This window comes from Panthera tigris, chromosome A1, assembly GCF_018350195.1.
Source record: "Panthera tigris isolate Pti1 chromosome A1, P.tigris_Pti1_mat1.1, whole genome shotgun sequence".
Taxonomy (NCBI): domain Eukaryota; kingdom Metazoa; phylum Chordata; class Mammalia; order Carnivora; family Felidae; genus Panthera; species Panthera tigris.
This window is the reverse complement of record NC_056660.1, coordinates 238,002,724-238,025,907: the sequence shown is the minus strand read 5'-3', so window position 1 is coordinate 238,025,907 and position 23,184 is coordinate 238,002,724. Positions and strand designations below refer to the sequence as shown.

At 54.6% G+C, this 23,184-nt stretch overlaps 1 protein-coding gene across 2 annotated transcripts in view; it reads left to right on the top strand.

The window, feature by feature from the left end:
* AHRR (aryl-hydrocarbon receptor repressor) overlaps positions 1–23,184 on the top strand; it is an 82,465-nt gene that overhangs the window by 16,719 nt on the left and 42,562 nt on the right. The window contains exons 2-3 of one of the 2 annotated variants that reach the window (XM_042998250.1): positions 12,035–12,084; positions 17,869–17,972. Coding sequence is in view for 1 of the 2 variants with exons in the window: in XM_042998249.1 (XP_042854183.1) it covers positions 17,869–17,972 (104 nt within the window). In the remaining variant the exon portion in view is untranslated. The remainder of the gene's footprint in view (positions 1–12,034; positions 12,085–17,868; positions 17,973–23,184) is intronic. The other variant, XM_042998249.1, reaches the window with a different exon arrangement.

Genomic DNA, 23,184 nt, shown 5'->3' with positions numbered 1-23,184 from the left:
GCAGGTCTGGGCACTAGGGAGTGGTGGGGGCTGTGGCCAACAGCAGAGTCTGTACTCTCTACCCAAAGGCTTTGGAGGTCGGTTTTTGCACATCCTCATTTTGCTGCACAAAACACCCTGGGCTGCAGTGAGGACGCTGGCCAGGGCTGAGGTCCTCGGGTGATGTGAACCCAGGTCTGTCCCAGCTCCCACACCTGTGGGGACAATTTGCCCTGAGACGATCATGGCAAGGCCCGAATGCACCTTAATCAGACACGTCTGAGGTGCGACTCGGCCACTGTGCATTGCTGGCCTTCTGCAGCCCCCCAGGAGAGGGAGGGCGGTTTTCTTGAGGACTTAGCCTACCTTCAATCCCAACTTCCTCCAGAGACCCCACCATGAGGAAACATTAGGGGCCTGCAGGCAGTTCTGCCCAGTGCATACTCCACCTGGGCACCTTGCCGACTGACCCCTCCAAAGGGCCCCACACGTTGGCCTCCATTTTCTCTCACGGAGCAGGAATCCCAGATCCTCTGACCACTACTGGGCTCGGAGAGCCTGCTCTGTGTGTGAGAGCTCTGCATGGAGCTCCCTCCCAACCTCCGTCTGACACCCCAGAACCCTGGGGGCCCACCCATGTGTGTGCCCTCTCTGCTCTGGGGTGTGGAGCCCAGTGGGTAGTCTGGGCTGGTCCTGAGCCACACTGAGATGTCCCATCATGGAAAGGCCACCTGTCATCATGGGGAGGCCGAGTGCACTGGGCTGGATGGCCATGTGGCCTGCTGAGCCAGGCTTGGTCCTGAGGGCTGGTGGCTGCCACATCGGCCATGCCCAGGACCCCTCTGGGGCATCCCTGCTCCCCTGTTCCCCTGTGCATCCCCGTGCTGCCTCTTCCATCCCTGACGTGGCCCCGTGGGATTCGCAGCCGGGGCTGGAGCTCACCCAGCGCTCAGCCCAGGTCGGTCTTCCTCACTAAACCTCGCACTCTTCCTTTGGGTTAAAAGGGTGCCACCTGGGTGTCCGTCACCCAGACTTCCATGGCTGGAGCCCAAGCTCACAAAACACTCCCGCTGAAGTATTCTGTAGGGTGACAGAGAATGGTGCGTGGCACTCAGTGGAGGTCACCAGGAGGGTCTTGTGGGCTGGTGGGCTTCCCACAGGAGGCAAGGGGTAGGCGCTGTCTGCAGGCTGCCCTGAGGCAGCCCCTCACCCCAGTCTGTCCAAGGCTCTGGCCCCTTGCTGCCAAGGTCCTACATCTCGGGACGGGGCAGGGGCGGGGGCTGCTAGTCACTTGTATTCTCCCTGCTGTGGTCTGGGCCCCTTCCCCATGGGACGGAGGGGTTTTGTGTTCCTTCCCCAGCTGCACTGGGGTATCCCCAGGCCCTCGGGTGACAGGACCAGCTATATGCAGTGCAGTCCTGTCCCCCAACCTCCATAGCTGCGGCTGCTGTGTTTTCTCACTGGCCACATTCAAAACCATGTCTGTTGTCTGGATTCTCCTTCCCGGTGTCCACATGTCTGGCTCAGGCCCTCTCTCCTTGAAGTGCTGGAATCTTAAGATTTCAGGTTCTTGGTGGCTCTGGGACCTCAGGTGAGGGGCCAAGAAAGGCCCGCAGATGGGAAGACCGGTGTAACTGGGGGTGCTCTTCCGAGCATCTGTGCTCTGAGTAGAAGCTGAGAGCCCCAGGGGTCCCCAGCCCCATGCCCCAGGGGTTCTATCCCCATGCCCAGGGCCTATCCCTTTGCCCTGGGGCACATCCCCAGGCCCCAGGGGTTCTATCCCCATGCTGGGGGCCTACCTCCTCATGCCCATGGCTATCTGGTAGGCACTCTGAGCCCCAATGGTAACAAGATCAGTTCACTGAGGTGACTTGGAACATTTTCGTGTTGTGCAGGATAAGAGTGCTTTTCTAGGAGGTTTGTGATGTGATGAGTAAGTCGACAAAGTCATACAAAATGTGCCGGAGAGCCAGGTGTCCACACCAAGGGCGCGGTCCCCAGACTTGCCTTTGTGAAGCCCCTCTGTTACAGACGGCCACCTCAGCTTCCACGGTGGCCTCTTTAGGCAGCTCGGGTAGGTTTGGGGCTGCCCTGGGTGGGGTTGGTGGTTCACCTCCTATTGACACACCCTTGCAGACCTGACCTCCTGGCTGGGTGGTTGGGAGGGAACCAGGTCACTTCTCTGGATGGGTCCAGCTGTTCCCAGCCAGGCCAGGGTTGGTGGTCTCTGAAAGGCTCCCGTCTGCTGTTTCTAGGGGTTCAGGCAGCTGTTCAAGTATCTGCCTGAACGCCTCACTTCTCTTCACTAGCGGTCAGTGATGTTCCTGACCTGCCACCCCACGCCTCCCGCCGGTGCACGCGGACGCCCTTCAGGTCTGTCCGAGCAGCTAGGGCTGACCCCAGGTCCTGCAGCAGGTGGGCCAGCCCAAAGCTCACGGCTGCCTGGCCACTGTCACAGTCAGGTGTCAGAGCAAAACTTGGTTTCTCCACAGCCCCGTTTCCGTCAAGGTTCTGAAGTGTGGGATCCCCTTGAAGCTGCACAGTTCAGAGGAAATTGTAGGAAGTTTCCTGAATTCATTTTCACTGTGTAGTTAGAAAAAAGTCAGCCTGCAAAAAATCGGATCTTAATCTGCACTTCCTGACTCAGAAATAGATGAGTTAATTTCATTAAAGCTTCCATAAAATGTCACCTTTGGGAAGGATGTGACCTGGAAAATTTCAGCTTCAGATGGTAATAAGGCCTGAAAACTTGCCTGTGATGTTTCCTTTAGTGCTGGCTTTTGTGGATTTTTGAAAGGCAGCAAATTTTTAATTTTTTTTTTATCTGGTTTTTGCACAGGCAAGGGGCCAGTCAATGCTTCTACGTTATCAACCCCTCTGCTCAAATGCAAGACTGGGATTTTCCAGTCTTGTGGATTTCATCGTTCACACGATAGGAAATTGGGGGCTGAGAAAAAGGGGGAAGTCAGGACAAACAGGACCCTCGAGGTGGGCTCCCCCAGGATGTGGGGCCTGAGAAGCCCCAGCACCTCCTCACTTAAGCCTGGTAGTTGGTTAGGGCCACCCTCCCAGGCATTAGCTCTGCAGTGTGGGCTCATCTGGGACACTTGCTGGCCAGAGGAGCAAAGCTCAGGTGGTGGAGAACCACCACTCACAGGTAATGGACCCGACGTCCACATGGTGTGTCCATCCCGTGAGTCTTGTGATGGGAGCATCAGCCAGGGCTCCTGACTCTGTGGAGAGAAGTGTCAGAGAGGGCAACAGGGGCAATAAGCAGAATGAAGTGAGAAGGGGGAGGTGGAAACGCAGTTTCAGCTGTCTGTGGGAACGTCGAGATTCCGACCCTGGGTCAGTGCTGCCCATGGGTCGTGTCTGGGCCTCCCGTCCCCTTGCGTTTTCTCCGCTCAGCTTGTGGGGCTCGATTCTGCACATGCCAAATGGAGCCCTGCAGGGGTGAGTCCTGGCCCCTGCTCACCTGGTGGGCGGGTCCAGAAGCCCACATGTCAGGAGGGTGTGCCCCAGAACCTTCCCGAGAGGCCTTGCCCGCGCGCAGCATGTCAGGAGGGCAGTTTGCCTTGATGGTCTTAGGACCAGCAACGGAAGCGTGTACAGCTAGCTGAGTGGTACCAGTTTTCAGCTGTCACTAGAGTTATCCTTCTCTCGATGAGCCCTGTGCATCCCTCCAAATGCACACACCAAGGCCCTCACCCCGGTGTGGCTGTGTTTGGAGATGGTGCCTCTAAGGAGTATTAAGGTTAAATGAGGCCCTGCGGAGGACCTGACCCCACAGGATTAGTGTTGGTCTGAGGAAGCCAGGAAAGATTTCACCAGAAACTGAATCTGCTGGTGCCCTGATCTCAGGCCTCAGCCTCTACAGCTGTGAGGAATACTTATCTGCCGTTTACACGCCCGTGCGTTGTGTCTTGTTACAGGGCCCAGGCCGACTGAGATGGGCCTTCTGGGGGCAAGAGGGTTGGGACCTGCCCCCTCTCCTCTCATGTGGAGCGTCCAGGGGCTTTGTCCCCCAGGCACATGGATATGGGTCACTGCTGCCTCTCACCTCATCTGCTGCTGGAACCACCTTCCTTACCCCTTCCTTCCCAACACTGACACCTTCCAGAATTGGTTCCCTGGGGCATTTCCAGCAAAGACACGCTAGCGTTGGGTCATTCAGGATAGAGTGTCCTGTCCTACTGTCTGTGGCCACCAGCTTCTGACGCCGCAGGAAGGGCCCCCAGCACTCCTCAGATCACTCTTGATTCTTCTGTGCACTGTTTTATTTACCTTACCATATCTTAGCTACTTCCAGGAAAAGGAGCAAGCACTCATTGGTCTGTGCACCGATTCACTCCCTCCCTCTGGTACCTGCATCTGCTCAGACCTGATAAGGAGCCAGAACTCAGGGTCAACACAAAACAGCTTTGATTTTTTTTTTTTCTCTCCCCGTCCCAGCAAATCTCCTTTCTGGTTGGTTCCTCCACTACCCATGGAAGAACCAGGGCAGCTATGGATGTTTCTGGTCCCTTCCAGGGAATTCAGTGTCCCCTCCCCACCCCTTCACTCCATCATGTTGGCTTCCTATGCAGGCTGAGCTTGGTATTAGTATGATCTGTCTTTCAAGTGTGAGCCTTCTCCCAGCCCTCACCTGGAGCTCCAGCAGGCAGAAGGGCGGGGGCTCAGGCTGGCTGCTTCTCCTCTTGGTCCTGCCCCACTGGTAGCTGTGGTTTCCTGCCCTTCTGGTTCAGAGCAGCAGCAGGGAGGAGAGGCGAGGGTTCATTGAGGTCCTACGTGACTGGCATTGCCGTGAGCTGGCCGGCAAGGCTCAGTGGGGGACCCAGAAGGGTCTTCTACTGCGGTTGGTAACACTGGCACTCTGTCCTCTCCAGCTGGTCCCTGGCACCTTCTTTCTTAGCCTCAGGTGTCAGAAGGTACCTCTAGCCTCTTCTGTTGCAGTCTCTGCTCATGGCTCCAGGCACCCTCTTGGAGGACTTGAGACATCCCAGGCCAGTGGTTGGGCATTTCCTGCTCCCCAGGAAACACTCACCTTAGACCCACTAGGTTGGTAGATGGCACTTCCCACGTGGATGCAGCCCAGGTGCCTACCAGGAGCCTTAGGCCCCACCTTTGTCCTTTGGATTTCTTGAGTGTAGAGAGACGCCAGTCTTCAGGGTACAGGTGGGGGCATGCAACTCACAACACAGACCCTCCAAGGAGATCCTCCCCCATCCTTGAGCATCTCTTGTTTCTGACACCTCCTTTGTAACCCTGCCTAGGTCACCTGGAATCTCACTTTGGGACTTGGGTGTAGTTGGCACTTTGTTGTCTTGGGGCCTCAACTCTTTCAGACAGAAAGAGTTCCATATTAACAACCTGTTACATGGCAAGAAAACAGAAGATCCACCATGGTCCCCATCCCCGGGCGTTTAGAGTCTAGTGGGAGAATTCTGCTACCAAATATACGCCTTCTTCCATTTCCAACAATACAATAGGCCAGTAACTAATCGGTCATCTTGCTACTAACAGCCAAAAATGCAAGATAAAACGATCTGAAACCTGTCAAAATATATCAGTGGGCAAGCAGGAGATTAAGGAATACTCAGAGACCAAAAACAAAATGAAGCTGAGAACCCAAAGAGAGTTTTATTAAAGGAAATTTTAAATGTTTATTTATTTATTTTTGAGAAAGTGCATGTACACAAGTGAGGGAGGGGTAGAGAGAGAGAGGGAGAGAGAATCCCATGCGGGTTCCATGCTGTCAGCACAGAGCCTGATGTAGGGCTCGATTCCACAAACCATGAGATCACGACCTGAGCCAAAATCAAGAGTTGGATGCTTAACCAACTGAGCCACCAGGCGCCTCTATTAAAGGAAATTTTGAAGGATGTACTTCATGCAGAAGGAAGGGCATTCCAGGTGGGAGACCTGGAGTGGAGATGAATGGAAGAGCAGGAGGGTGGTGACCGTGTGGGCAGATTGACGCAAACACTGACAGTATGAAACAGTGGTACTACCATGTTGGAAGAACAAGAGAGAGAGAATAAATTCCTAACCATAAAAGTGGAGAGGGAGACTTGAGCCACAGACTTTGCTGGTTCTTGTGTTAATGTCCTATGGAAGCTGGCTAACTACTTCATCATAAACTGTCCATAATAATCATCAGGGTGAAAGAAATGGGGTTTCCCTTAAAACTAGTGGAGAGACAAAGTAGAATAAGTAGATGTAATCAATATTCTTAGACAAGAAAGAAGAAAACAGAGATGTGGAAGGGGGAGTAGAAACCACAAAATCCCAAATATGTCATGAATTACAGTAAATGTGAATAGACTAAACATGACAACTGAAAGATAAGGATTATTAGGGTGGATTACTCTGTCTGTTTACAAATGGCATGGAAAGGTTGAAAGAAAAAGGATGGAAAAATGCTAACTGAAAGAAATCTCATGAAACCATTTTAATGTAAAAAAAATTTAGTTTTTGGTTAAAAAACATAACTGGAGATCATGAGAGAGTCACTACATAATGATTTTAAAAATTTATATCAATAAAAATTTTTTAAATTGAAAACATTTTATCAAGCACCAAAATGGTTTTTATTTATTTATTTATTTATTTATTTATTTATTTATTTAAAGTTGATTTATTTGAGAGAGAGAGAGAACAAGCAGGGGAAGGGCAGAGAGAGGGAAAGAGAATCCCAAGCTTTGACCTGGGGCTCAAACTCATGAACTGTGAAATCATGACCTGAGCTGAAATCAAGAGTTGGATGCTTAACCAACTGAGCCACCCAGCACTGAAATGATTTTACATTTATGTGCTTCCAGTAACATAACCTTGAAAATATATAACAAATATTGACAGAACTATACAGAAAAACAGATGAATTCATCCCCATGAAAGATTTTAAGTTATTTTCTCAGTGTTTAATAGATCAAATAAATAAAAATCAGTAAAGATTCTAGGAGATTTCACAATGCAAAAAGGGTTAATCTAAAGGACACACATAAAACACTACTCTGAAACTATAGAATTCACATCTTTTCAAGCCCACGTGGAATTTATAAATATACTGAAAACATATTGGCCAATGAAAGCAAGTCTCAATAAATTTCAAAAGACAAAATCATGACAAATGCATGTTATAAGACCTCAATGCACTTGAGCTGGAAATCAGTAATAAAAGATGACTTCAAAACCCTTATATTTGGAAATAAACACACTGGTAAATAACTCATAGATAAAATAAGAAAACATCATGAAACTTAGAAAATATTTACAAATCAAAATGTGGGGCATGCAGCTAAAGTAATCCTCAGAAATAAATAACCCTATGTGTTTACATATGAAAGAAGAAAGGTGGAAAATTAATGAACTAAGCATTAGGTTCAGTAGTTCTGATAAAGCAAAGCAAAATAAACAAAAAGAGACCAAGAAAGCAAATAATAAAAGAGAAGATATTGGTGAAACAGAAAAGAAACATACAATAGAGTTCCTCTAAAATGATAAAATTTGTAAATATCTAGTGAAACTGAATGAGGAAAAAAGAGTAAATAGTATTAGGGACCTAAAGGGAACACGATTCTAGGCGCTGCACACATTTGAAAGGTAACTGAAGGCTATCATGAACAAATTTTTGTCAATAAATTGGAAAACAAATGAATACATTACTAGAAATATAGCTCATTAGAAATGACTCAAGAAGAAATGGAAACCCTAAATAGTCATATGACTATTTTGAAAAGTCGAATCAGTAGCTAAAATGTAGACCCAGAGGGTTTTAAAGCAATCTCTACCAAATATTAAAGGAATTAATATTAAAGGAAAAATAATTCCACTCTGTACTGAATCCTGTGATGTTGGATTAGAATTGGAGGTACTGGTGTGAGCTCATCATTTTCAAAATACAAAGATAGCTATAGACATAAATACGTGTGTATAGGTGTGTGTTCTGCCCACTGGCAAGGTCTAAGGTTGCTGTGAGCATAGCTCACACTCAGATCTTGGTTTCTAGGTACTGTTCACCATCAAAAGGAACTCAGGCCTCCTTCCAGAGTTGGAGCAAGGAAAGCTCAGAGCATCTCAAGCCAGAAAGTGAGGCAGTGCTCAGAGAGGAATGGAGACATCCCACAGGACACAGCCATCCCAAGGGGCCTCTCGCTGGCCAAATCTGGACCATTTCAGCATTAAAATGAAAAAGAATAGTAATAGATCATAACCCAGTGAATAAAATAGGATTCCATAAGCCCACACTGATATGTATGCATAGACGAATGAATGAATGAATGAATGAGTGAATGAATGAATGAATGATAAGACAAAGTTTTCCTGGGGCACCTGGGTGGCTCAGTTGTTTTAAATGTGTGACTGGTTCTTGTCATGATCTCATGCTCGTGGGTTTGAGCCCTGTGTCAGGCTCTGTGCTGACAGCTGAGAGCCTGGAGCCTGCTTTGGATTATGTGTCTCCCTGTGTCTCTGACCCTCCCCTGCTCCTGTGAGTGCTCTCCCTGTCTCTCTCTGTTTCTCTCTGTCTCTGTCTCTCTCTCAAAAATAAACATTAAAAAAAAAAGACAAAATTCTCCTTAGGACAGAGTGCTGATGAAGAAGCCCGGGCTGTGGAAAGGTGACTGGAGACAGATGTGACTTACAAAGTCATCAGTCATTCACCGTTGTAGCAATAACTCAGGCAAGAAATTTCTGTACTAAAATTAGCGGGTGAAAGTGGGCTCAGGGGTGGAATTTTTATAGTCTCGAACCGTCTCCCAACAAGTATGAGTTCATACCTAAGGGAAAAACTTAGAATGGAGAAACCCACCACCTGCCTTAGGCCACCAAATCTGACCCCTCACATGCTGGGCAACAGGAGACAGAGAACATGTCCTCTTGGGTGATGTTCCTGAGAGGGTGGGTAGACCGTGGTCTAAGCTGAGGAAACACTGGACAACCCCCAACTGACGGGCAGTTTGCAGAGTTGCTGGCAATGATCTTCAGGGTCATTGAAGTCAAGGAGGACAAGGAGACTGCAAGGAGAGGTAGGACCGACCCAGCTGAAGGGTGTTTGGGGGACACTCAGTGGAGTCTGGGCAAAGCCTTCGGTGCACATGGCGCTGTTCTTCCCGCTGCTGTGAGAAGAGGGAGGAGGCCCGAGGAGTGGTTCTGGGGTGTGGACCCGGGTGGCTCCGGAGCGGGTGTGAATGGGGGTGGCTCCGGAGCCAGTGAAGAGCACGTGCCTGGGGGAGCTGGTGGGGCCGGGGAGGGCGTGGCACACCCGTGTGTTTGTCAGGCAAGTCCCATTGGAACCTTCCCGAAGCACTTGGCTCTTTGGGCACCCAGTCCTTGGTAAAAAGCAAGAGAATTGCTAGCACTTTCCGCAGCCACCGTTAGCATCAGCCGTTTTGCAGGCGGGGTCTGAGCGGTGCTGGTGGTCGGGGGGAGCAGGCCAGTGGGCAGCTGTGGGGACTGGGAAACACCGGGGGAGCAGGGTGCCACAGAGCGAGCAGAGGGGTCGCCCCGTGTCTCACCTGGGGGATACTCCCTTGGTAGCTCTGCGCGCCTGCTGGGCTCATTTTCTTGCGGCCAGGCCCCCGCGGCGCCTCCGCTCCTCCAGCTTGTTTCTCGTGTCAACCCCAGACGGCCTCCCCAGGAGGTACACCCCCAGGATGGGCTGGCATCGTAGACGCCGAAAAAAGGGGTGCCTGCTTGAGCAAGGGAACGACCACATCCCGCAGAGGCCTGTGCACCTGGACAGCTCTGGGCACCGAGGCCTCCACATCCTTTCAGCCTGTAGCATCCACCACGAGGGAAGCATGACTGGTAGAAAGCGCTTCCTTCACAGTGACGTGTGGTGACGATTCACACAACCACCTTGTCAGGTTATTTGCAAATTTGAGGTTACGTAACTGGAGGCTTCTTTACAAATATATTATAAGTTCATTCTTTATACATGAATCAGACGTTCTCTGGTAGCTTTGCTTCTCCAGAGCTCAGGACACTGGACCAGTAGGTACAGCCCCAGACTCTTTGCTAGCAAAGAGTCCCCCAGCGTGGCGGCTCAGAGCACCCAAGGGTAGGCCAGGGCTCGCTGACTGTGGGTGTGACCATGGGTCCTGCACACTGGCTCGTGGGCTGCTTCATGTACCTGCACACCACGCAGTTATTTGTTGAGAAAGTATTGGACTTTCTCAAAGCACCAGCATGCTGTGTGGGTTATGTTTTGTCGTGTTTCACAAAATGTTCCTTGAACTCTTGGCTTGACGCTGGTGTACTTCTCTCGTGATGCGTTGAAACTTAACAAAAACGCCTAACGAGTGGGCTTGTCCCGGATGTTTCACACCATGAAAAGGATATGGATCCCCAATGTGTGTAAGTTCCCCTCTCCTTTTCTTCCCAAAGAGCTGTTTTTGGTTATATCTTGCTTTGGGGATTTAAGGAAAGAGTGCACTTTCTCTGCAGGACATGTGACCCAACTTACGCAGAAGTGGTTGGAAATGTGTTCTTTTGACCAGAGAAGGTGGATGGGGTGGCCACTGCCTCTCTCTCATCACTGGCTCTGAGGAAATGCATTTTCTGTGGTGCCTTTCCAGCCGTACTAAAGTGTGAAATCTCTAAAGCATGCCTGGTACATTTTGGAAAATACGGAAAGTTTTTACAGAAAATCAACAACTTGATGCAACGTACATCTTGGAATGTGCTCTTACTCCCTAAACGCAGAGCTTGCAAGAAACAAGCGTGTTTCTTTATACTCGTGATGTTTTTTCTTGCCTAGGGACCTTGAGGCTTTGAATGGCAGCTTTAACCCTTCCCCCTCACTGGCTGCCACTGCAAGGGTCCTGCAAGGACACGCACCTGCCAGTCTGCACCTGCTGGGACCCTTGCCCTGGCTGCTGGTTCTCCTCCCCTCTCCACGGGCCACAGACATCTTCGCCTCCTGTTAAAATGTGCCCATGCCACGTGTCAAAAGCAATGTTTCTCCTGCCCTCCCTCGTTGTCTAGGCCCCAACATAGAGCATATACACCCTCGCACAGGACATGCCGTGTGTGCACACACCCTTGGTTACTTCTGCTCCATCCGCCCCTCCGGGCCTGTTTTCTTACCTGCTGGGCCCACCTGGTTGGTTGGCATGATGCAGGGAATAAGAGATGTAAATGTCAGTCCCCGTGTGCCCTGCCTGTGGGGGCCCCCGTGTGTAATCATGAAATCATTTTGTGATTCATAGGAGGGGGCACTGCCTGGGAAGACTGTGGGCACGTGGCTGGGGTGCACCCCCCACCAGCATGGGGGAGACGTCCAGCCTCAAACGAATGAATGGATCACCCGAGAAGGGAAGGCCAGCAGGCTTGCCCTCACCCCGCCCCCATGCTGCCCCTCAGGGGATCTCCTCCGGCCAGGCCTGCAGCCTGGGTGAGGTGGAGTGTCACAGAGAGGGGCCACGGTGCACATCCCTCCAGAAACCCCCATCTGCCTGCAGAGTTGGAGCAGGTCATGGACGAGTGCCCTTTGGAGTGGGCGAGGTCCCTGCAGGGCTGCAGAGGGAACGTGCAGGTTGAGGCAGCACATCTTTTCATGGGAACCTTAAGAGACTCTTGTCTGCACATGCCCCAGGCTTGAGAGGCCTGCCCTCCCAGGGATGGGGCCAGCTCGTCCTCACTCTGGGGGTGCAGGACAGATGGGCCTCTGTGGATGCCCCAGGAAGGGCAGAGCCCCCAGCCACAGGAGCAGCCTGGCCAGCGCTTTGCCCCTCTCAGTTGGTACCGCCTGTTTTCTGCGAGGACTGGGGCTTCTCCAGACCCTCATCGTCTTGGCCCCTTCCCAGACACCTCTTCCCACACATGCTTTGCACACAGCTTGCTGCTCTTGGCTGCCAAGGGCCTTCCCAGAGCCACTCTGTGCCACTGGGCCCTCTTCCCTCTCAGCCTGCCACCCACCTGGGCACTCCCCACTTGTCGTCAGGACCGCCCCCCCCCCCCCCACCCTTTGGTGGCTAGATGAGGCTGTGTTTGTCAACAGCCTCCTGCCCAGAGAGCCTAAGGGCGGTGTTTCCCTTTGCCCTTCCCTGTGCAGGAGCCGGGCAGACCTCTGCATCTGGGTATGGAGAGCAGCCTGTTTAGAAGGTAAGGGCAAGGCCAGGAGCGACCTCTGTGAATAGCCTGAGGCCGTCAAGAATCACTGCAAACCCTCCCTCCCAGCGCGCGTGCGCTCCATTTGCCTCTGTCAGAAGCAAAACGAGGAGTTAATCTTTTTGTCCTCGAAAAGTAAAGGGAGGGATGGTTTGAAAGCTCGACAACTGTGAGGTGATGGCCCATTAACTTGATGTAGAAACTGATGTAGAGCTGCAGATCTGTAGACCCTGTTGGGGAGCCTGTGCCCTCCCATGGGCGCAGCTCCCCACCCACCATCTCCCCCTACTCCTGGGAAGCACCTGCCTAGCTCTCTGCCAGGGCCTTGGTCTGGTTGGAGAGACCGGGTGTGGGGAGAGGTGAGCCAGGGCTCCCGGGGGCACCCATCCACTCCCAAACACACGTGGGCCCAGAAACCTCATGCTGGCCCTCTAGAAGGGGGCCTGGCGGTGGATGGAACCAAGTCAACACAGCCAACCTTCCCTCGTGGCTGGCCCTCCACGTCCTACACCTGTCAGTCTCCAGGTGGGCAGCCCAGGCCCCCAGGTGGCGTGCCAAGAGCACCTTCCTGGTGTGCTCATGAAGCCTGTCGATGTTGTTGGGCCTGTCTTATAGGAGGGTGAGGCTCCCAGAACTCCCTGCTCTAAGCTCTATGCTCTCCTCTGCTAAGCATGTCTCTGAGGGGCTCTGGGACGGAGGTTAGCTTCTGATGAGAATTGGGCAGAGATAGGAGGGCACTCTTGCTCCTCGGGGGTCCCCAGGGTGCTTCAAGCGCACTTGTTTCCCCTCTACCCCTGACCTCTGGGTGTAGCACGGGGAAGAGCAGAGCAGAGCCGTGGTCACGTCATCTGCCTCCATAGGGACATGTAGGCAAGTGTGGAGATCGGCTCTGACCCGTGAAGGCGTGGGGCAGGCCTCTAGCGGGAAGGCCTGCTAGACTGGGGCCGGAGGAGGAGGAGGAAGAGGAGGAGGAGACGTGCCATGGGTGCTACCCAGAGTGTGAAAGTTGGGACACACTGTGCAGGGCCCCAGGGCTCAACTCCGAAATGAAGCCACGTTTTACCAGGCAGGTGTTTGGTTCAGCCGGCCAATGGACATGGGCCCGTCCACTCCAGGACCTGCAGATGGCCAGAATCGGGGTTTCAGTCCAGCCTCCAGTGGGGCCCCTGGCTTTTAATCACTCTGGGTGGCAGGAGTCCTACCCAACCTCTAGACGGCTCTCACATTCAGTGCACCCTGCACCTGGACCCACCTGCCCTGCTTACCTGTCCTATCTGCACTGAAAGGAGTTGGCTTCACCTGAGCAGGGAACAAACTGGCTGTCACTTTCTGAGCATCACAGCACCATCCAGAGGCAGAGATAGGGGAGTCTTCTAGCTTCTCCTCCGCCAAAAACACTTGGCACCTGTCATTGGCCGGACCCAGCCACACGACCTCTAAGCAGCTACTGTGGTGGGACACCAGGCCCCAGTGGCATGTGGTTTGGCCCAGGGTGGCACCTTGCTGAGCCTCCCCTGCGTGAGGGAAATGGAGGTCTCATAGTGGAGAGGTCGGGGTGCGGGGTAGGAGCTGGCAGGGTGCAGGCGGTCCCAGTCAGCCTCGAGGGAAGTGGGGAAGTGTCCCCTCCCTTCTGAAGTGTCCCCCCGCCCCGGCTTGCATGGAGACAGGGATGGCCACTGTCTCCATGGTTTTTCGGATTCTCTGTGTCCCAAATGAACCTTCTCGAGGGTGTAAGAAGCCAATGAAGTGAGAAGCACCAGTGGTTGGAGAGTCTCATTGTGGCTGGTGCTCTGGGGTCGCTGGGTGACTCAGAGTCGGGGAGGAGCTGGCTTCTTCAGGGTTCAGGCTGAGCCGTGAGCCCGAGGGAGTCCGTTTGTTTCTGGGAGTGGGCAGCCTGGCTCATGCCTCCTCTGTCTGCCACATGGCCCCGAGCTCTGTGTGACGGACCGGGTGCGGAAAGCTGGCTTCAGGCCAGTCCCCAGGGCTCTCAGAGGCCCCCGGTTGCCCCTCAGAGTCCAGGCAGGGCAGGAGGACTAGCTGCCCACAGGGCGGGGCCTATGGGACGTGGTCCTGGTGGGAGCCAGCGCACTCAGCCCGGCCTCCTTTCTGTGGGCAGGGCAGCGCCAGCGGCTCACGAGGGGTCTGGGCCACTTGTGCGTGGATGGGCCTCTTGAGCCCCTGCTGGTCTGTGGGGGCTCTCATGCCTGGAACTTCCTCTTCGTGGCCTTCTTGACAAGCCGGGCCTTCGGAGGGCCCCCGGCAGACTCTCCCCACACTCTCACCAGCTCCCCAGAAGGACACCCTGCACCCCCACCTGTTCCCCAAGAGCCTTTCTCCCTGACCTGTTACCATGGGCAGTCAGGTGCAGAGGGGGCAGTGACAGGAGCCAGGTGGTGGGCTTGTCCCTTGTCGTGGAGGAGGAGAGGGGGGACCCCCCAGGGCAGACCCAGCAGTGGGGCTGAGGTCTGTCTGCAGAGGTTTCCAGGGCCCTGGTGGCCTTGCCCACAGCCCCAGCCCCTGTTGCACTCCCAGCTCAGGCCTTCAGGTGAGACCTGCATTCAGTGGGGACAGAGAACGCAGGACAGGAGAGAAACCCTGAGGTGGGGGAGCGGATCCAGGGCAGAGCTGAGCCAGGAGGGCTGAGGAGGGGGTGCAGCTTACCGGCTGCCTCCTGCCCTCCTTACCGGTTGCCCCCCTCCCCGGGACCCTGCTGCTCTGCCCTGCCTGGCCACCTGCCCGTGGGAGGCACGGTGGGACCCTGGCTGCGACCCCACACCCCACCCGAGCTGGCTGCTCTGTTTCGACTCCCTGAGAGCCCCTGAAGTGGGGGACCTGGGAAGTGAGCGGCAGGCACTGTCAGCTCGCATGGATTTCCGGGAAAGCTGGCCCCCACCCCCCGGCTCCTGCATTCGGTTTCTTTCTGTCTTGCCACAGGCCTGGGGGTGGGGCGCGTCTGCGGCTGTGCTCGCACGCGAGGCCCTGGCTTGGGTCCAGGTGGCTGTCACTGCAACGCTGATGGCCCCATCGCGTGACAGGAGCCCAGAGGAGGCCCCGCTGGGCGTGCCCCGCCGGGATGTGGCTGCAGAGGAGGGGAAGTGGGGGTGCCCAGCTGGGGGGGGGGGGACACGCGATGCTCGGGGGCCGGTGTCCCCGTGCAGAGAGATGTGGGTGGGGAGAGAACTTAGAGAGGGTGTCCCCCACTTCTGCCTCTAGTGGGTACAGGACGGGATGTAGCCCATCAGGTTGGGGGGCAGTGAACACCCCACAGGGCAGTGATGTCACCATGCTGGGATTTTCCCCCACCCCAGCTTCACAGCTGTGGAAGTCATTGCCCCCAACAGGGTCTGTAGGGGCAAGAGAACAGGCAGGCAGGGCAGTCCAATCCCTGCCTTCCCCTGCCCTCAGTTTGAGGGGTGTGTTGGAGAAGGCTGGGGGCAGGGAGCTGGCTTGAGCTGGGGTGGGGGTGGGAATGACCCCTCCACAACGGAGTTTGCTTTGTGGAGGGCCTTGGTGGCCTGGGTGTATGGGCAGGCGGCCCAGGATGCACTGAGGTGGTGGGGGGTCCTGTCTCTGCCCAGCCAACGGCACTCCTGGCCTTCATTGAGCCCCAAATTCACCACAGGTGCTGCACAGGCCCTGCCCATACCCTGGTGGAGAGCTGTGGCCTCCCTGCTGTGGCAGCAGGATAAGACCCTCTGGCGGGGGAGGGGAGGGGTGGGACAGGGACTCACATGCCAGTGTTTTTCCTCCTTTATCTTTCTGGGCCTCTGAGAGCATGGGGTCCTGTGTGACCCCTGGCAGAGGCCCACCTCAGCCTTCGGGGTGTTCTGAGACCGGAAGGTTCCCTCAGGGGACATGGCATTCGCTTCACTAGGGTCTGTTTTCTGCTTCTGTGTGCTGGGGGTGGGGAGCTGTGTGAGTTTAGTGAATTCAGACCTTTCAGCTTTCTGAACGACAGGGTTGTGTTCCCAAAGGGAGTAAAAATAGGCACCTCTAAATGTCCCTGGCTTTCGACACATCTCAAAGCTTAGTGAGCGGTGGGGCCTTGATTGCTGGTGAGGTTTTCGTTTGGGAGAGGGGCCTGGGCAGTCTGCAGCACCGACCGCCCCTGTGCCTTTGCCCAGCAACCCCCAGGTGTGACTGTTCTTGTTTCCTGCTTTCTGGCCAAGGAAATGCGTTCATTTCTGGGAGTATTTAGAGCAGAGAACAGAGTCCCAGTGCTTCTTAGCTGTGGGAGAGAGGTTGATAGAGCAAAGCCCTCTGGGCGAGGGAAGGACCGGGGGGGGGGGGGGCCAGAGAGAGACCAAAGGCCCCAGTGTGACCACCGTCTGTGGGGCTCTCCTGAGGGCCACCTCCCTGCACCCAACCCTTTGCCTCTGTGGACACTCGGCTCAACAGTTTCCCTGCACCTGGCACCAGAGGGCTTGAGTGAAGGGGCCCAGCGTGGCCTCTGGTGGGGGGCAGGAAGCTGCCAGTCCGGCAGTGCAGCCGGTGTGGGGTGAGGGTCCCACCAGGGAGGGCAGTCCGTGCCTGACAAGAGGTGTGGACAGAGCGTCTCGCCTGGAGTGCAGACATTGGGGTCCTGCAGTCCCTGGGCTCTGGGGACCTGGGGGCCTGAATTTCTATCAAACTCCGTGGCGGAGCAGCTGCTGCCCATAGCTCACTGATATGGGGGGGAAGGTACAGTGGATGTGGGGCAGACCCTGGCTCTGAGTGCGGCTCAGGGGGGTGTGAAGGTGCTGATGAAGTAAAAACTACCTGGGTAGCACAATCACTACGACCCACGTGCCCTGGAGGAGTTCAGCACAGCTTGGTGGTTTTGGAAGAGAAAATGCGGGAGATTTAAGTGCCCGTGTTTGTATTTTCTCCCAAGACCTGGACAAATGCAAGGGTTCTGCCTGCCCCAGGCAGGGCCCTTTGACCCCCAGTTGCACTGACATCACCTGCAGCTTCAGTCTGGAAACCGACCTGAGGGGCAACCGGGAGGCCCTTCCTGGTCTGCCCAGCCCTCCAAGGAGGCTCCGGGCGGCCCCCTTTCCGCACCCCAGGGGTCCTGCCATAATTCTCCATGTGGCTGGGGACCCTGGGCATGCAGCTGGGGGTCCACAACAGGTGCCAGTAAACGGGGATGTGGATGGCATGTCTGTATGTCTGAGCTTTCACCCCAGAACGGAGATGGGGCCACACTGGGGTTGGGGCTGGGGGAGGGCCAGGAAGCTGCCACCCTTGGGGGGCACCTCAGTCATGCCAGGGGGGCCTTCCGTGCAGTGTGGGCCGCTCCACACCAGGTTGGGGGCTGGGGAGCGGTTGGGGGAGCTGGGGGCATGATGAGGTCGCGTGGGCACTTCCAGGGTGGTCTGAGTTAGGGAGACCAGCAGTGCCGAGTTAGGGCACCTACTGGAGCTTGGGTCTCCAGAGAGGACCTTGGGGACCCCTGGGCGGTGTCCCTAAGGCTGGGCGGGATTCTGAGGGGTTTACAGGAGGGGGCAGAGAGCAGTTTCTGCAGAGCAGAGTAGGGGTGGGGTCCTCGAGGTGAGGCCCAGCCCCGATGGTCTGATCTCCTGAATATCACACTTGGTGCTCCCACCTGGCTGCCCTGGTCGGCCCGGGTCCAGTTCCAGCTGTGCTGCCCCCATGCGTCCCACGGAGGAGACCCCAGGTCAGCTTGGGAATGCAGCTTGGGAGGGTGGCGGCCAAGAACTTGGGAAACAGAAGAAGGTAAGCAGGTCTGGGGCCCAGGAAGGGTGCTGACAGACTTGCTTCGTTCTTCTCTGACAGCCGTGCAGAAGTGCCCACGGCAGCCGGCGACTGGTACCCCCTCACCAGAAGACAGCGGTCTGAGCGGAGGGTCCACCGTGCTGGAGGGAAGGCTGCTGCTGGAGGTGAGTCCCCTCGTCCTCCCATCACATGCCTGTCACGCCACGCGGGGTCTGTCTGCCCGCTGGTCGTCAGGTTGGACTGCTAACAATTTACTGGAAATGCGGCCCTGGGAGCAGCAGGGGGTCAGACACAGATGCCCAGGTGAGGCGCGGCAAGTTGGGACAGGGAACCAGAGGTGGCCTTGGCCCATACACCTCAAGTGTAAAAACCGTTTCTCATTCTGCATTCTCTGGTTTTACTTGTCAGTCAATTCAGCAGGGTTTTTCAGAATTATTGTTATTATTAATGACAGAGAATCGCACGAGTTTTGCAGGGTGTGGCAGGTGCAGGCTGGCCCAGCTGTCCATATTACACGCACGGCATCTGGGGCCTGGGTCAGCCTTTTCCCTGACCCGGGGCCTCTCACCCCTGGTGACTCTGAGGCGCCATGCCCTTCCTGACCCTCTCCCGTGGCCCGCTTCTCGAGGGGCAGGGGCATGCGTGGCTCAGTTCCTCAAGCAAGATAGGACAGCGAGGTGGAGCTTTCCGGGCTGGGTCGAGTCACTGTGTACAGAGCAAGGGGGTCGCTGCCTCCACCGTGGCTGAGAGACCCTGGTTTTCCCCACCTTAGGAGGGGCCTGTAACCAGCCGCTGAGGTGCCCCCGAGGCCGTGCTTCCCCTGGCAATCCCAGAGGGGCCGGGCCCCATGTGTCCCCCTGCATGTCCCCTTTGGGACCCCAACACTGGGTTCCCAGTGCTCAGCCCTGCTTGGTGGCAGTCCCGTCCCCCCAACGTGAAGTGTCCTCAGCTGCACACACTCGCCCGTCTGTTGGGCTGACGCGCTAAAGGCAGAAATGGTGGCGCATTGGCTCCTTTTATGCTGATGAAATTGAGTCTGCTTGGAGCCCATCGGCCCCTTCTCGGGGGCCCCCAGCAGTCTCGCTCAGTGTTCTGTTTGCACCCCAGCTGCCCTGCGGCAGCCAGAGCGGCCTGTCCCAGGCGGGTCCTGAAGGGCAGCCCCGGGTCCTCGCCCACTGGCCGGCCCGTGCGCTGCCTGATGGCCCAGCTGCTGCCCTGGTGCCTTCACCGCAGGAATGAGCTCAGAGGTTTGTTTGCGAGCTGGCGCCCCTCATGGAGGACAGAGGACAGGGATCTTCTGCCTGGTTCACCCCTGCCCGAGTCTCGCTTCCCACCCTTCAGTCTGCTTCCCCCCCAGGCGCTTTCCCTGACCCTCTGGGTGGCTTCCTGCTGTCTGCGTGTGAATTCCTGGGTGCTCAGCTGTTTGGCATGTAGGCTTTGGTGGTGGGGATGTGCCCCTAGGGCACCTCAGCCAAGATGTCCCCACAGTGCCTCACCTAAAGGGTAGGTGGAGGGTGGGGTTCTACCATCTGCTGACTGACAGGTGGGCAGATGGAAAGCATCTGGGCTGGTTGGAGGGGAACCAGAGATGCTCCTGCCTCGGATCTGGGGGTTCCTATCTGCCCACCATGACCCCTGACCCCCCATGGCTCCCACATGACCCCCATGCCCCCTACGGTCCCCACAGGGACCCCCATGACCCCATGATCCCCCATGACTTCCTACAGTCCCCCATGACTCCATGCCTCCCATGGTCCCCACAGGGATCCCCATGACCCCCTGACCTCCAGTGGCCTCCCATGACCCCCACATGGTCCCCCAGGGACCCTCACAAGCCCATGACTTTCCACAACTCACCATGGTCCCCCATGATCCCCATGACCCCCAGTGGTCCCCAAGGGAAGCCCCCATGACCCCGTGGCCTCATGACTCCCTGCAGTCCCCCATGATCCTCCAGGACTCCTACAATCCCCATAGGAGCCCCCATGACCCCGTAGGCCCCCTGATTCCCCACAGACCCCATGACCCCTCTACGCACCCATGATCCTCACAGGGACACCTACAGTCCCATGTACCTCCCACTGCCCTCCAAGGCCTTCACGCCTGCTGAGGCGATGGTTCTCATGAAGATCACAGAATTCATAAATCACTTCCTTTTTAAAAAACAAAAATACAAGCAACCATATACTTGCAGTTTGCTGGGTTACTGTTGGATTTCCACGAAAATTCTGTATGGCGGGCACCTGGGGACCCCGTTCTTAGAGCCCCTGTATCTTTCCGTCCCGTCTGGAGCAGAGCAGGGGTCCTAACAGCAGAGTAGCTTTTAGAAATACTGTGGTTTCAGGAGAGGAAATATTTCCATACCTCACTATTTACCATGTTTTTCGGAAGTGAATTCTTAAATATTAATTTTTCCTTTAAAGTTGGATTTTTCCAAGCTGGTGAGCTTGGGGCTGGAAAACATTGTGCCAGCTTGAGTTTTATTCTTGGCAAAATATAACTGGCATGACTCTTTTTATAATTCATGTTAAAAATTAAGATAATAAAATCTTAAACATGAAATCTTTGTTAAACTGTGTTCCGACTATAAATACAGAAGCATGTGCACACAGTCCCCCCATCTCCTGTGAGAGCCCAGGGGACTGTTCCACACGTGTCCACACCACTGCCCTCCAGCCCCTCTGCTGGCCCTCGGCGGCCGTCCTGCTCTCTGAGCAGGACCAGGTTTCCCCCGAGGACCTGGGGACCTCAGGACATGGACGCAGCACGGTAGTCCCAGCACAGCTAGAGACTAGGAAGTGGCCCAGCCTGACCTTCAAGAGCTGACCAGCTCCCTGGGGGCCGGAGGGCGGCACCCAGCCCCATACCTCCTGTTGGCCCAGTGTGTGCGTTCAGAGAACTACCCTCTGGGGTGGGACTCGAGGCTACTGGTCAGTTTGCCGCGGCACAGGGGGCTGTACGGCCATCCCCTGGCCCCACTCCATCTTGAAGACAGGGCCAACAGCTCCTGAAGCTTCCTTCTGCCACCTCTTGTAACACGTTCTCTGTGACCACAGAAGTTTCTGGAAGTTCCCTTAGATTGGAAGCAGTCTAGATTGTATGGTGAGGGTTCTCCTCACCACATTTCTAGTGTGGCAGTTCTCAAACTTTGTGATTAGAGACTCTTTTTGAAGTTTAAAAATATTCCCTAACAGCAAAATAAACAAATCAAGCAGCAATAACAAGAAAATCCAGCTTTTATTTCTAATCTTCAGTCTGTTAAAGAGAAACTGGAAAAAATGAGAGGTTTATGACAGGCATCATAAATTCATAAAAATGTAGTGCTGGCACAGACTTTAAAGGGCCTGTGGTCTAACGTCCACTATTTTAAGACGAAGAAACCAAGATTTGGAGCGGTTGGGGGTCCAGGATCCCTGTTGGTGTTGGGGCTGGGCCTGGCGTTTCTTTATCCGTGGTTAGTGCTCTTGGGCCCCTGCCTGCCTCAAGAAGCCAGGGTGGATGGCCAGAGGGGCCGCCAGGTGAGCACCTTGGCACAGACGCTAGGCATGGGACAGGTGGGTTCTGGAAACACACACATCAGATCACAGTTAGCAGCGTCCTGGGCTTCTATTCCCACTTTTAAGGCGGTCTGTAGTGTTTGGTGTGGACAGAGCAGCTGGCTAGCAGGAACTGTGGATTCGGGCCTAGGAGGGGCCGGGCTACGGGCCACCTGACCCTGACTAGAGTTCTGGCGTGCCGTGGGTACATTTTCTCACACTTATTTTTAAGTTCACGCATGCTAAAACGTGTTCTTATTGGCAGTGTGGTGTGGCCACCATTGCGAAGAAGACAGCAATACCATCATGCCTGAATTCCCCTGGTGCTGCCCGTGTGTGGGGCCCGGCCACCAGAGCCACGTTCTCCGGCCCCTGCGGCCTTCTCCGACCGCTGTTCTCAGGGTGCCTATAGGTGGGCTCCTACAGCGGGGAGCCTGGGTGCCAGCAACACGCACCGGACCCAGACACGCGGCTGCCTGGAGCGCAGTCGGTTTTGTCCTTCTGTGGTGCGAGGGCATCTCAGTGTGCTTGTCCACCCGACCACTAAAGGACGTTTGAGTTTCCAGGGTTTGTGTATGTGGATAAAGCTACAAGCAGCCACGTGCAGGTTTTCTGGGAGCATCGGCTCTGGTTCTCTTTGGGTGATACCCACGTGTGTGGTTGCGGGGTCGTGCGACAAGAGTGTTTTTGGTGTCGTGGGGACCTGGCGTGCTGTTTCTCCAGGTGGCTGTGCGGTGTCCCCAGCAGCGGAGAACAGGGGTGCCCGTGTCCGTGCCCTTGCTGTTGTCCTGTGTTCCCCCTCCTCAAAGCTGTTTTAAGAGACTCTCATCACGGTTTCGGATTGCGCTTCCTTCACGACCAATGACCCAGAGCCTCTTGTCAGGTCGCGGTTGTTCGTCGAAGGAGCCCCTTGCGAGCAGCCTGCTCAAACGTTTGCCCGTGAAAACAGGTTGTTTCCTACCTCGCTTTTGACTTTGGAGCTCTTTATGTGTTCTGGACACATGATCTTTGTTCTGTGTGTGGTTTGTAAGCGTCTGCCTCTAGTCTGGCTTCTCTCCATTCTCTTCAGAGTCTTGCAGAGAATGAAAGTACTTAATTTGGACAAAGCCCAGTTTATCAGTTTTTAAATAGGTCATGATTCGTGTCACATTTGAGAACTCTTTACCTCACCTGGGTTGCAAAGATTTTTATTTTATGCTTGCTCCAAAGTTTTATCGTTTTGTGTTTTACATTCAGGTTTATGGTTCATTTTTAGTTGACTTTGCTACAGGCGAGGGTATGGGCCGAGACAGCCTCGTTCTGCACATTAAGATCCTGGTGTCTCAGGATTATGTGCCCCTTCTCCACTGAATTGCCTTTACGCCTTGTAAAAAAAGCTTGTGGCCCTATGTTTGTGAGTCTGTTTCTGGACTGTGTTCTGCCATTAGAACAAGCACCAGCCGGTTTCAGTGTCTGCAGCTTTACAACAAGTCTTGAAATCGGAGAGTATGACTCTTCCAATCTTCGTTCCTTTTCAAGATTGTTTTGGCTATTCTAGGTTCTCTGTCTTCCTGAATATATTTTAGAATTCGCTCGTCGCTATCTACAAAACTTCCTGCTGGAATTTGGGTTGGGTTGTATTACATCGGTAGGTCAGCTTAGGAGAACTGAGACCTACAAGTACTGACCCCTAATGCACGAGCACACCATCTCTCTCCATGTATTAGCTCTTTTCCTGCTCTCGTCCATATTTGTAGTTTGTGGCAGGGAGATCCTGTGTCTATTGATAGATTTATACCAAGCATTTCATATTGTCGTTGTTATTGTAAACAGAACGGCAGTTTCATTTCACTTTCTACTA